Source organism: Epinephelus fuscoguttatus, linkage group LG5 (assembly GCF_011397635.1).
Source record: "Epinephelus fuscoguttatus linkage group LG5, E.fuscoguttatus.final_Chr_v1".
NCBI classification, from domain to species: domain Eukaryota; kingdom Metazoa; phylum Chordata; class Actinopteri; order Perciformes; family Serranidae; genus Epinephelus; species Epinephelus fuscoguttatus.
Genome location: NC_064756.1, coordinates 1,494,229 through 1,507,571, shown reverse-complemented (window position 1 = coordinate 1,507,571; position 13,343 = coordinate 1,494,229). Strand labels below are relative to the sequence as shown.

At 46.4% G+C, this 13,343-nt stretch overlaps 2 protein-coding genes across 2 annotated transcripts in view; one reads left to right on the top strand and one right to left on the bottom strand.

Annotated features, from left to right (window-relative positions):
• abcg1 (ATP-binding cassette, sub-family G (WHITE), member 1) overlaps positions 1 to 13,343 on the top strand; it is a 391,642-nt gene that overhangs the window by 147,971 nt on the left and 230,328 nt on the right. The gene's annotated exons all lie outside the window — the stretch shown is intronic.
• Positions 1 to 13,343, bottom strand: part of ece2b (endothelin converting enzyme 2b) — a 49,826-nt gene that overhangs the window by 12,833 nt on the left and 23,650 nt on the right. Inside the window, exons 2-8 of the mRNA XM_049577593.1 lie at positions 10,025 to 10,111; positions 7,709 to 7,844; positions 6,267 to 6,482; positions 3,884 to 4,008; positions 3,428 to 3,574; positions 1,596 to 1,661; positions 1,274 to 1,462 (exon numbers count right to left, since the gene is read on the bottom strand). Coding sequence (XP_049433550.1) covers positions 1,274 to 1,462; positions 1,596 to 1,661; positions 3,428 to 3,574; positions 3,884 to 4,008; positions 6,267 to 6,482; positions 7,709 to 7,844; positions 10,025 to 10,111 — 966 coding nt within the window. The remainder of the gene's footprint in view (positions 1 to 1,273; positions 1,463 to 1,595; positions 1,662 to 3,427; positions 3,575 to 3,883; positions 4,009 to 6,266; positions 6,483 to 7,708; positions 7,845 to 10,024; positions 10,112 to 13,343) is intronic.

The window sequence follows — 13,343 nt, the reverse complement described above, 5'->3', positions numbered from 1 at the left end:
GGACTGATGCGCCGAGTCTAGCTGAGTCAATCTGGGCGGCGTCAATCTGAAACGTGGCTGAAAGGCTCCTTTGGAGGTGGCATGATACACCATCAGTCGGCCAGAGAGCACCTGTCGCAGCACTGTGATACCTTGCTGGATGGCGTCAGTTTGAAACACTGCTGGTAACAACGTAATATAAGGAGCTGGAGAGTTCCTGCAGGGCGTCCCAGACCGTCAACAACACAAAGCCAGGACACCTAGAGCGTCTGAGATGAGCGATCTCTGATGAGAACATGTTGACAGTTTGACTCAGGCTGCAGACAGAGGGCGCTGATGGGTCCTCTTTCATTTTACCGTACTGTTAATGGATGTAAACATGAATCAATTATAAGCTAAAGGACTGAGCTGACCTACAGGGGGCGCTCTGCTCTGCTCTGCTCTCATCTGACTGATGTCACTTCACCTGACTCCATAAACAACAACAACGATAAACAATGTCCACCTTTACGATTGAGGACAAACAAACAGGGTGAATCTGCACTGAAACCTGAGTTCTCCTTCATCTTCATATCAGCTGTGTTTATGTAATAACCTGTTATCTAACCTCCCTCTCTGTCTCTGCCACAGAGATGCAGGCACATAGCAACAGCTCTTGGCAACAGTTGCCATGGTGACCCCAGAAGCATCTGCAACCCTGAAGGACGGAGAGCTGCAGCAGAGAGGGACTGCACTCCACACAATACGCACATCTTTATTACTGCTCTGATGAAGAAGGCTGCGGATGAATCAGTGAACAGTGACGCTGCAGACGCACCAAGACGCATCAGTACATTAAAAAACACACATTAAAGGTCAAAACCTGGAGCGCAGGTCATACATGTTTAGGTTTACACGTGATCTCCAAAAGCACAAACAGCTGCTCTAATAATGAGTTAGAGATACAGAGTCAGTGATGGAAATTTAAAAAACAACAACACATTACCTGTCTCTGTTGTTAGCCTACCTACAAAAAACAGGCTAAACGCTAACATGCTGATGTTTAATGTTGACCAACTTTAGTTGAGCATGTTGGCATGCTAACATTAGCTAATCAGCAGCAAACACACAGTCCAGCTGAGGCTGACATGACTGTCTTTAGATCTGCAGGTCATAAACACTAAAATGTTGACCTGATGATGGCGCTACGTGAGAAGCCAGAGGATCAACAAAGTTCTTGGTTCATCCGGAGGTGGGACATGAATGATGAACCATCACAATCCACCCCATAATAGTTGTTGAGACGTGAGCTCACCTGGAGTTCAGCGATGGTGACCTTGTGGTAGATCTTCTCCTCGTCTCGCCGTTGGTCCTGCGGGACGGTGATGTTGGCGAGCGCCGTCTCAAACTCCAGAATCTGCTGCATTTGGACCTGTGTGGAGCTCCTCTCGCCCCCGAGCAGCATCCCCAGCTCCACCATGTAGTCCAGGTACGCCGCCAGCACCTGGCATTTAGAAACACGACTGATTTCTTTAATCAAACGTCTGTGCGTTACACAGTCAACACTCTGAAGCCTCAAATCATCTAAAGTTAATAAACACAGGCACAACGCTCATCCAAGCTTTGAGGATTCTCACCTTCTCATTGGCTGTCTTGTTGAGGTAATAGTCCCTGGACGGCAGGAAGAGCCCTGATTGGTCCACCTGGGCAGAGATCAACAGGTGTGTGGATGACGACCACTAATCATCAAATATCTAACAAACTGTTGTACTGCAGCCTGACGTGTGATCGCACAGACACCTGGGTGACCTGTGGACCAATCAGCTCTGAGCACCATATAAAGTTAGAATTGTTGGCTGCAGGTCGGAGCTACCATCTTTTGTTTTGTACGACAGTCGAAAACCCAGCCTACAGACCATTCTCACTGAAAGGTCCAATTTAGGAGCTTTTCTGGAGCTTTCACTCAAACCACAGAGTCTTCATCAGCACATGGAGTTGCCGAGTTGTCGTGGGATTATAGACGCGTCTGTTATTTCTGAGCACTTCTCTCCCATGTTCCGGCTGTTAAGACAATAATTTGTTTCCCTTGTTTTTCTCTTTTGCCGTGATGAAAAAACATTAAAGCAACACAATGTAGGATTGCTCTTTTTAGCTCACGGGCTCCCCCTACAGACGAAAAACGGTATTGTCTGTTACAACTGTCGCAAAAATCTTTCTGCGCGCGCATTTGTTGACAAGCCAACGATGCCGGTGAACTTCCTGAAGCTGGCCATGTAATGCACGATCATCATGTCGTCAGAAGAGGTAAAGTAGCCTCATAGCATTTTGTACATACATGATTAGGCTGAAACGCAGAAATGAGTTGCTCTCTGCATGTCAGGGCTGACCTGCTCCTCACAGCACACACACAGAGTGAAGTCAGACAGCAGAGAGGCCGCGGTGCAGATGAAGGGAATATAACTTCAAGATCACTCTAGTTAATGACAACTACGCTTGTTACTGTGAGTAAGTGCGAAAAAAAAAATTATGGCAAAAACGTAGTTTCTTCCAACACTAGAATTAAGATAAAAATATTCACAAACGAAAAAACACTAATGGTCGGTGATAAGTAGTGTTTAACTTTTGATTGAACACTAAATTAAAACCCTCGGCGCACACTGCATGTGCAACTCAGAGCATCAGAAGTGTCTCTGACACCAGAGCGGACCGGTGGAATTGGAAAATGCATATTAGGCCTACTAGTTACTACTTACGTTTTTCAAGTGATTTCCCAAATTTGTTGTTGAGTTGTGATATGCCAATTGCTTTTGGCAAATTTGGCACTCTGTTTTCTGGGGGTTGTCAGGGCATATTTTAAAGTGCAACCACACATCTGATGACTTCTTGGACACGTCTGCAGCTCTGAGTGCGCTCGTCGTCAGTATCGGACTGGTGGGGGTTAGTGTTGCGTTTAAGGCCTCCCCCAAAAACCAGAAAAAAAGCGCCGAAACTTAAATTTTTTTTTTTCACAATCGAATCCCGTGCCATCGAATGAAGGATCGAAGCTTCGAATTTTCTGGGTCAACCACGTCTAACTTCGTTCACCTCAGTTCAGCTACGCTATGACGAGAAGGGGGATATGACGTAAATTTTGTAGTCTTTTTTGTGTCCAGGTTCCTACCTGAACCCTGAAACTGCATAGTGCCAGTGCAAGCGAAACAGACGCTCTCAAGCAATGACGGAAGAGTCATCCAGCCTGTTGTGAGTTGATGTATCCTCACAAGGATCTTGGATATATATTTTGAGGGCTCAAAAACTCCACTGTGTTGCTTTAATATTCCTGTTTTCTCTCAAGGTCTAAGGTTCATGTGAACATGATACTCTGATCATGAAAGTCTAGATGGTTGGCTACTTCAGTTAGTGCTTCTGTATTAGCTTCATTAACTCCCTGTGGTCTGGTTCAGTCTGGTTCAGTCTGGTTCTGGTTTACCTGGATGACGTTGCTGTTGGAGTTTTTGGGATCAGCACTGACTCCGACACTGAAGAAAGGTTGAGCTCTGTATGGACCAGAAACCACCTTCAGGACCTCCATGAAGTTGTCCTTCTCCCAGGGACCCGTCATGTTCCAGCCCCCGATCTACAGAGAGAGACCGAGTACAGGTGTCCGTCACAGGACAAATATACTGATAGTTTACATATTTTTACAGATTATCTGGTTTTTATCCAAAACTAAAGTTCATAGACAAATAATTCACTGAAACTGACACTATTAACTTCCTGAACCTCACAGTGACCTCTGGTAATGAGTCCTCAGTGCAGGGCGATATATTTTTTCACCAGCTTCATATGTCACATATACAAATATCCCTCGGGGGAGATGAACCATGCAGTCCTGTTGTACCTGAATGATGTAGTCACCACGGTGATGAGATGTATGAGTGGTTACCTTGGCAATGAGGTCGATGAGAGGCTGAGCTCCCAGGTCTTCGATCCTCTGGGTGTTGAGACAGGACAGGTAGTAGGACTGAGTCTTCCTCTCTGCTTCGCTGCTGCCGTTAAAAGTCCCATTCTCTGTGAAACAAACAAACTGTCAGGGTCCACTATGTCACAGGTGAAGCAAAGGGAAGGATCCCAACCAGAAACTACCAAAAAAACTGTTCTCAATGGGAACAAGAGAGGAATTCGAAGGGGGAGGAGTTTTCAAAGGAAGAGAACTTCGGTAAACTAGGATTACTGTATGCATCAAGTTGCAATTATAATTTACATCCACATTTGGGAAATCATAGATGCTTCACACATATCTTCCCCCAGCAGCACCAGCCTAATCAGTTCATCCTTGAGTCCAAGTGGATGTTTGTGACAAATTTGAAGAAGTTCCCTCAAGGCTTTCTTGAGATGTCGCGTTCACAAGAATGAGACAGACGCAAGGTCACAGTAACCTTTGACCACTGACCACCAAATTCCCTTTAGAGTGTTCTTGAGATATCACATTTACCACAACGAGACAGATACAAGGTCACAGTGACCTCTGACCACCAAAATCCAGACATGGGGACTCGAGTCATTGTGACTTGGACTGGAGTCGACTCGAGTCGCTGTTTTGATGACTTGTGACTTGACTTGACAAAAAATAAAAGACTTGAGACTTAACTCGGACTTGGAAGTTAAAGACTCGGGACTTGACTTGACACACGATGACTTGAATGACTTGAGTGTTATTCACATCATGTTTCAGTTTGAATATAAAATTAATAAATTAATTTAAAAAATAATGTCGATTACCCGGTAGGAGCGCAGGCTGAGAATGACGTTGTCATGACTGGATCACTACCCTGTCAATCAGTCATGCCCTCTCTACGTACCTTACGTGTTTATTGGAGAAACAGGCCCTCTTATATCAGATAGGCATCAACATGTCAGCGGGAGGGGTACCGAGAGTCATCGTCTTCGGCTTTCGGAATTACCATTATTACGGCAAAAGACAAACCCCACAGTGCAAGACATGTGGCATAAACATCTCGGACAGCCAGGCGACAACTTCAAACTTTGTTCGTCATTTGAAGAGCCATTCTGCCCAGTAAGTGCTTGTCAATTAGCTAATATTATCTGGTTAGTCGGTAGTTAGTTAACGTTAGCTTGATACCATACGGGGGTGGGGTGGGGTGGGGGGGTGGGTCGGTTTGGTGGAACTTGTTTTTTAATTTATTTGCTAACATTAACCCCAGAAAACGTGAGCGAACATTCTGACCGGTTCATCACAAGACCGGCTGTGTGTTTTATGAACGAGCAACACAGGGTTAAATGAGCTAAATGGGTGATTTTGGCCGCTGCCTTGGTTAGTGTGTGTGCGTGTGTGTGTGTGTGCACACGCATGCATGGGGGTCGTCCCTGCAAAGTAAACATTGCAGCGATGAAGTCAGTGTTTACTGACAGTTACTTATATCTTGTCTTTTCACTTTATTAAGATCAGATTCTGCAGGTAAAATTACAATAATAGGGTGACTTGACTTGACTTGCCCAAGAAAAAATGACTTGGGACTTACTTGAGACTTGAAGGTTAAGACTTGAGACTTACTTGAGACTTGCACATGTGTGACTTGGTCCCATCTCTGCCAAAATCTAATCAGTTCATCGTTGAGTCCACGTGGACGTTTGTGCCAAAGCTAAAGAGATTTCTGATAATGACTTTTATCTCAGACATGTGTCAGGATGTTACATACCTTGTCCTAACACATGTCTGAGATGAAAGAACAACTACAGTCATGATCAGAAACTGAGGACATAATAAACACCACTGAATTAAAGAAATTTCCTCAAGGTGTTTCTCAGGTATATCTCATCCACGAGAATGGGACAGACAGACAGACAACCCAAAAACACAATGCCTCTGGCCGTGTGGAGTGGCATGAAAATGACATCATAGCTGAAGCAAACAAAAACGGTCCAGATGTTTTTTTTACGCTTTATCAGTTTTCTAAGAATTTCCCCGTCTATGACATTCCTCTTCAATATCTTTAATCTTGAGTTAATCCACTCTGCTCCAGACCAAAGATAACGTAGGACTGGTTGTGTCTGGATCTCTGGATTATGAGTTATAGCTAATTATTACAATCTGTTTTGGTACACTGACGTAATTTTGAGTAAAACCTCAGCAAAGTTTTTCATTATGGGGCCATTTGCCGAACTTTAATAAGTTAAAAGCACATAAAGTGATGTCTTATCCAGAAAATTAATCTTTTATTTCAAAGATAATTTAAATGTTTAAGTCAGCTGTGTCGCCCTCTCCACCCGTCTGTCTCTCCACCCGTCTGTCTCTCCACCCCTCTCACCCAGCAGGTGTTTGAGCAGCGCCTGGTTCTGCTCCCAGATGCTGTTAAACGTGGACCAGCGCGACCGTCCGTCAGGCAACGGGTTCTTCCTCATCCAGCCTCCGCAGGCGAACTGGTAGAAGTCGTGGCAGGGGTCGGCGCTGCGGTCCATCGCCTCCACCATCTGACTCGCCACCGTGACGCACGCTTCCGACAGGCACAGGCTACGCCCACTGTCTGCACGGCATCACGGGAAAGAAAAGAAGGGAGTGAGTGAAGCTGAACTGCAGGAGACATGTAAAAGAGGTGGTGAAACTGAGACTGAGAGGGATGGGAGGAGGTAGATAAGGAAAGGTTGGGGTAGGAAAGGATAAGAGGAAAGAGTAGGCAGGAAAAGAAGTGAGGAGGCAGAGAAAGGAAGAAGGACATAGGTAGGCACAGAAGGAGGTCTTGAAGGAAAGGAGGAGATAGAGAAGGAGGGTCATGGGCAGGAAAGGAAAGGGATGGGTAGACAGAAGAGGAAGAGGTATAGGTAAGGAAATGATTCTGTGGATATTCTCATTTATCCAGGTCAATTCCATTCTGGCAACAATTAAATCGTAGGCAACTGGACTTTGATTTAATTGTTGCCAGTAAGGAAATGAAAGGAAAAGAAAAGGAGAAAAATAAGAGAGGACAAAAGGAGGATGCTGGGAAGGCAGAGATGAGGCAGAGAAGGATGGGTGTGGATAGGAAAGAAAGGGAAATGATAGGAAAGGAAAGGAATGGGGGGGAGGTTGGGTGGAGAAGCATAGGCTGTGGTGAAGGAAAGAAGGAAGGTAAGGTGGGGGTCGGAGGGGCAAGAGAAGAAAAAAGGAGACTGAGAAGCAAAGGAGGAGGTATAAAGGCTGTGGTAGAGGAGGAAGGAACAGAAAGAGTAAGGAAGGTAGAAAAGGAGGTGGCAGAGTGGGATAAGTAGGTAGTGAAGGAAAGGCAGTGAAGGAAATGAAAGGGAACAGAGATGGGAAGAGGAGGTGGCGAAAAGTGGGTGAGGGCAAGAGAGGAATGGAAAGGAAAAAAGCAATAAAGCAAGAGGAGGAAGAGATGGAAAGGAGGAGGCTGTGAAGAATGGGTGGGATAGGAAAGGATAAGAATGGAAAGGAGATGCTGGGGAGGTGCGGAGGACGCCAAGTGGTGATAGGAAAGGAAAGGAGGGCAGAGAATGAAAAGAAGAGGTGGAGAAGGAAAGGCAGGGGTAAAGGTCAGTAGGAGGTAGATGAGAACTGGTGCAGCAGGAAAGGTATACAAAGGTCAGGAGATGAAAGGAGAGGCAGACAATGAAAAGACAGATGAGTGGAGAAGAGACAGGAGAAGTTGTGGTGCAGAAGAATCAGTGAGGTAACAAAGGAAAGGAAAGGCGGTACGAGATAGAGGAGATAGAGGTGGAAAGGAAGAGGCAGAGGGCAGCCGGCGGGGGTTGTTACCTGAGCTGAATCCGAGTCCCAGGACCAGCAGACAGGCCAGCAGAGCCAGCAGGGCAGCCAGCAGCAGGACTGACAGCAGAACCTCCAGCTGGGTCCTCCTGCCCAGAATGTCCACACCTCCCTTCCTGAAACCCACCTGAGAGAGACAGAGACACAAGGAGCCTGAAGACAAACAGCTGGATGAGAACTTCCTATCTGGAGTTATCCCCAGGCCTAAACCCTGGGAACACCCTGAGTGCTCCCTGTTTGTCCACAACACGTCCACAGGGATGTTTATCAGGGCTGCAACCATGTGCTGATCTCCCAGTTCCATACGATCACGATTCAAGTATTACGATTCATAGCTATGATTTACTGCTTTGTTAACTTTTTTAAAGATGAAGAGGGAGCTGAGCTGAAAGGCAAAGCTTTTGATATCCTGGTCCATCTGCGTCCCAACCCTCACCTATGGTCATGAGCTCTGGGTAGTGACTGAAAGAATGAGGTCACAGATACAAGCGGCGGAAATGAGTTTCCTCTGTAGGGTGTCTGGGCTCAGCCTTAGAGATAGGGGGAGGAGTCAGATATTTGGAGCGAGCTCGGAGTAGAGCCGCTGCTCCTTCATGTTGAGGTGGTTCAACATCTGATCAGGATCCTCCTGTGATGCCTCCCGCTGGAGGTGTTTCGGGCACGTCCCACTGGTAGGAGGCCCCGGGGCAGACCCAGAACACACTGGAGGGATTACATATCTCATCTGGCCTGGGAACACCTCGGGGTCCTCCAGGAGGAGCTGGGAAGTGTTGCTGGGGAGAGGGATGTCTGGGGTGCTTTGCACGGCCTGCTGCCCCTGCGACCCGGCCCTGGATAAGCGGATGAAAATGGATGGAAGGATGCTATTTTGAAATATCCCATGGAGAGGAGACTCTCACTGCAGCCTGTTCTATTTTGTTGTGAAAATGTGGGCGTGCAGCCTCGTTCTGTGGACGATAAACCAGGTGCAGACTTCCATCTGTGTCACCGCTGATGAGGAAATACAGCGAGTGCTGGACGGAGCAGTGAGTGACAACAACCCCGCCCACATTTAAGAGGACTGTCTGAACACACCGAGGGTCTAGGTACCATGTCTGAAGGCTGCTGGACCGAAAGGGTTTGGTGGAGACGGGGCTTTATGAACCATCTTATGGTCCAGCATGGGTTTGTGGCAGCAGCTGTAGGTTTAAAGGAGTGCAACAGTGTGAGTTTGATTTGGGTGTGTCTGCAAAAGTGAAATCTCTCTGGCTAAATAATGAAAAGGAAATAAAAGAGTGATTAAAAGAAGTTTGCTTCTCCAGGTGGATTTGGTCCACATTTCCCCGAGCAGACACCACCTCCAGGACCCCAACTAAAGACTCCAACTCCAGCTACTGTTTGAGACATGGGCACAGACAGAACGTGCCCTGCACGGGGCCTGGTCCAAGTTTGGTTTCCAGAGCTGGTGCTGGGAGTCAGGGTGCACTGGGTGACTTGTTATTGGTAATGTTAGAGCTGAGATAAAGTCTGATGTCGCAGCAGGGGTCTCGACACAGAAGCCTCCAGCTAAATAGTTGAAACAGGCTCTGTGGTAGCTCATCAAGTACATGCAAACACAAAGTCCTGTGAAATCACGTTATAACTTAAATGCTGCCGTGACAAAAGATAAAATAGTTCCCGGAGTTGTGAGGATTATAAACTTCTGTAAAGCGTGCTGCTGTCTGATAATCTTTAACCCTTAAACAACACCCCCCCACCAGCACTGCTCCCTGTGCCACTTTAACTCGGGCTGATTTCACTCACTGAGGGACGCTACAATATTTTGGGTATCACTGAACCTCCTCTACCAGCGCTGCCTTCTTTTTCTCCTCCACAGAGCTGACTTTTGTTGAGCCAAAGTTTCTGGATGGCAACGCTCCAGACCCCCCGCTGCTCCTCTCTTTGTGGGTGGTGGACCCACACGATGGTGGCACCCAATTGTGTTTTCAGTCTGAGGCCCCCCAAGGTCTGGCTCTGTGACTCTGCCTCAGGATTTAAATCTCTGAGTCCAGGACTTCACCTGGTACCACTTAGCCACGGGAGGTTTTAGGAGATTTCCTGAGGACGCCAGGAATTATATTTGTAAAACTCATTTTCTCAGCTGAGCTGAGTCACTGTCCTCGCCGAGTATCTCGGACAGACAAAATGTCTGCTACCTTTGAGATCCAGTTCTGTCTTTGTCCGCTCTTTACTTGTGTCTGTGTCAGATAAGATTCATTATTTATTGTCCTCTATAGAAGAATCTTGCTTTCACAAATTTCTGTGTGTTTGTTTGTTGCGTTCACTGACCTCCACTCTGTCAGGAGACGAGGCTACCTCAGCTGGAGCATCCGACACTTCATCCTCCTCCAACGTAGCTCGCTTGTAGCTGGACATCTGTAGAGAGAGAGACAGGAAGTCAGACAGGCGGTCAGTAATGCAGATAAATTAGAAATAAATTGAATAAATCTAATCTGCGCAGCGGAAACAGAGAACAGAACTTGTCAAAATGCAGTCATATGATCATTAAGTTTCATAAATGTGGTCAGCCTGTCCAGGTCTGACCTGCCTCTGACCCAGTGTGAACTTGGACAGACTGCAGAGCCTCCATGACCCTGAACAGAACTGGGCATAGCTGATGGTCGGACCAGAACTTATAAACAACCCTTTTCTTTTGCTACTGCACTGATGTTCTGTCCGCCTGTTCACAGCTTTGGTCCAGAAATATCTCAACAACTACGAGATGGATTACTACAATTGTTTTGCAGACATTCATTATCCCCAGAGGATACAGCCTGCTGACTTTAATGATCCTCTGACCTTTCCTCTCGTGCCAACAGCAGGTCGATACTTGTGGTCCACAGTGAAATATCTACTACAACCACTGGATGGATTGCCATGACATTTACAGCCGATATTCAAAGTCCCAAACGAATACATTGTAATGAGTGAGAAGGTTAACAATCACCTGTCAAATACATCAACATGGTATGGATATCTGTAGTGCCCAGAAGATGTATCCTACAGATCTATCTATCCAGCGCCATCATCAGCTCCAATACTTTGCTTTACGACCAAATACCTGCAGAACTAATGACATTCACATCGGCCTCAGCTGGACTTGGTTGGTCTGCTTGACTGCTTATTAGCGAATCTTAGCATTGTCATTATGAGCATGGTTACGTTAGCATTTAGCCTAAAGCACCATTGTGTATGAGCACCGTCTTATGCAGAGTTAGGCAGCTGGTCTCACCCCGGAGGTGTTGAAAATTGGTGCTTGGTCAGTGTGTTCTGGCGTCAGACACCGACAAAAAAAATCTGTCCTTTCATGTTGGCATGATATCTGGCCGGTCACTGACAACAATGTCAGTTAAGGGAGCGAAAGTCCGAGTCGAGTGGGCAGGAGGGGTGGTGGATGAGTCCAACGACCACTGACTTTGACACGGGAGGCTGGTGTTCACTTCCTGTAAGATTGTAAAGCTAAACCCAACCAAGTGCATTGTTGTCAAAGGGAAAAACGTCAATTTGCGTAGTTATACCGACGTCAGTGTTTCCCCTACCATTATAGAAGGGGCATCCCCCCGCCGCCCCAACGACCCGAGTCCGAGACAATTATAACCGCGCCTGAGGTAACCGAGTTTTCTGATTTTTACGTCTGAACCCAACCCGACGCAGTTTGTTACCTGACATAGTTATTGTTATGGACAGTGTGTAAATGACCACCTAAAGACTGCTGTTAGGCACAGCAGCCCTGCACAGCGCTGTACACACTCTCAATTGGAGTGGAGCCTGTGTTGCGTTCAGGCGTTGTCACGTAAATAACAAATTCCAGCTCTTGAATAGGCCATAGCACAACACAGCAGCATGTCAAGTGGGCTGAGCCCCGCCCCCCTCACAGTGCTCTGGAGTTTTAGAAAATGTTTGGATCAGGATCAGTTCACGCAGCCACCACTGGAGTTTGATGACAGTAGTTAGCAGCCTAATCTTTATCTGCAACTCTGCAGAGACACTGGGTTTAAAGCCGTATAAAAAAGAAGAAAGAAAAAATAAGTGTTAATTTAGATTTTGAACGTCAGCGTTGTGAATGAAGTTCGTGATTCTGTGGTTCAGTCTATTAGCAGCTGTGGATGTAAAGTGGTTTCTAGCTTCTTCTTGTTGCTGCACTCTGGATGAGGAGTAAAAATGATGATAGTTAAAGCGCACACTTCACTGTTGCTCGTATTGATCTCTGAGCTTTTCTGTATTTATTATTCATTGACTGCTGTTTGTAAGCTGAAACAGCCCTCTGGGACATTAAAGCTTTACTCCGCTGCAGACTGATCCTCGCTGCTGCAGACATGCCAGGCGGTACCGTCAAGTACTGAAGTTTGATACCCAGAACTACTGTATAATACATCAGCTCTGCTCTGTGGTTCGAGTACTTTGATTGGCTGGTAACCATCACAGGAAACAGCGTAAGACGACACATAACGCCTTTCTGTCTCAGCAGCACACAGAATCTAGTAGACAGTACAAACCTTCAGCAAGACCAAATATCCTCTCACAATGTGGACTGAAGTGAAAAATTCTGGGTGTATTCACCCGGGGACTCCGACTTCCTCCTCGACCCACGCTGCACCCTCCACTAAGTTTCATAAAAATCAGGCCAGTAGTTTTCTGTAATCCTGCTGACAGACAAACTGGGAACACGATCTTCTCGGTGGACGTCAGTTTAAGGAGAAGGTCGTGTTTTCAGTTCTGTGTGATGTTTCTACCACGACAGCACAGCGTTACTAAAATGTCACTGACACATTAAAATGGTTTCTATTCCTCCTGATGTGTTTCACTTGTTTCCAATGTGCTGTGGACTTTGTGTTGACCTGCAGGGTTATTACGTCCAGTTCAGACCAAAGATACACAACAACATGAGTTGAAACACACAACTACTGTCAACGCTCCATTCTGCAGGCTCATATCCTCCATTAAACTGTGGTTGTGCTTTTTAAACTCCTGTTCTTGTGCAAATTAAACAAAGCAGTCATGTAGTGTTAATCTCCGTCTGTCTGCGTACACGTATGTAATGCTGAGCCTGAATGAGCTCTCACATGTCACGCTCATCACGCCTCTTTTGCTTCCATCATCATGCTGTCTAAAATCACACACCGGAGCGACAAGATGCCGTAGCTGTTGTATAAAAATGCAAAGGCGGCGTCAGGAAGGGATTCTGTAGCGCCACCTGTGTGTGAAAAAGGCTTTTGTTTGGTGAGATAAAAATCAGATGGTCACATTGTCAGAATAAGCCTTTGTCCTTCAGCAGTTGTTTATTTATGTGAAGGTTTATTTGTCAACAGAGGACCTGTGTCATATTTTGGAGGTCAGCTGTGAGCTGCAGCAGAAACACACGAAGAAGAAAGTGGAGTTTAAAGAGCGGAGACTCAGCATGAGGAGATATTTAACTGTGATCAAATAAATCTTCACTTCCTCTGTTTACACTCAGCTCCCCTCTGTGTGTGTGTGTGTGTGTGTGTGTGTGTGTGTGTGTGTGTGTGTGTGTGTGTGTGTGTGAGAGAGAGAGAGACCCCTCCTCCTCCTCCTCCCTCCTCCCCCTCCTCCTCCTCCTCCTCCTCCCTCGGTCATTGTGGTGCAGAAA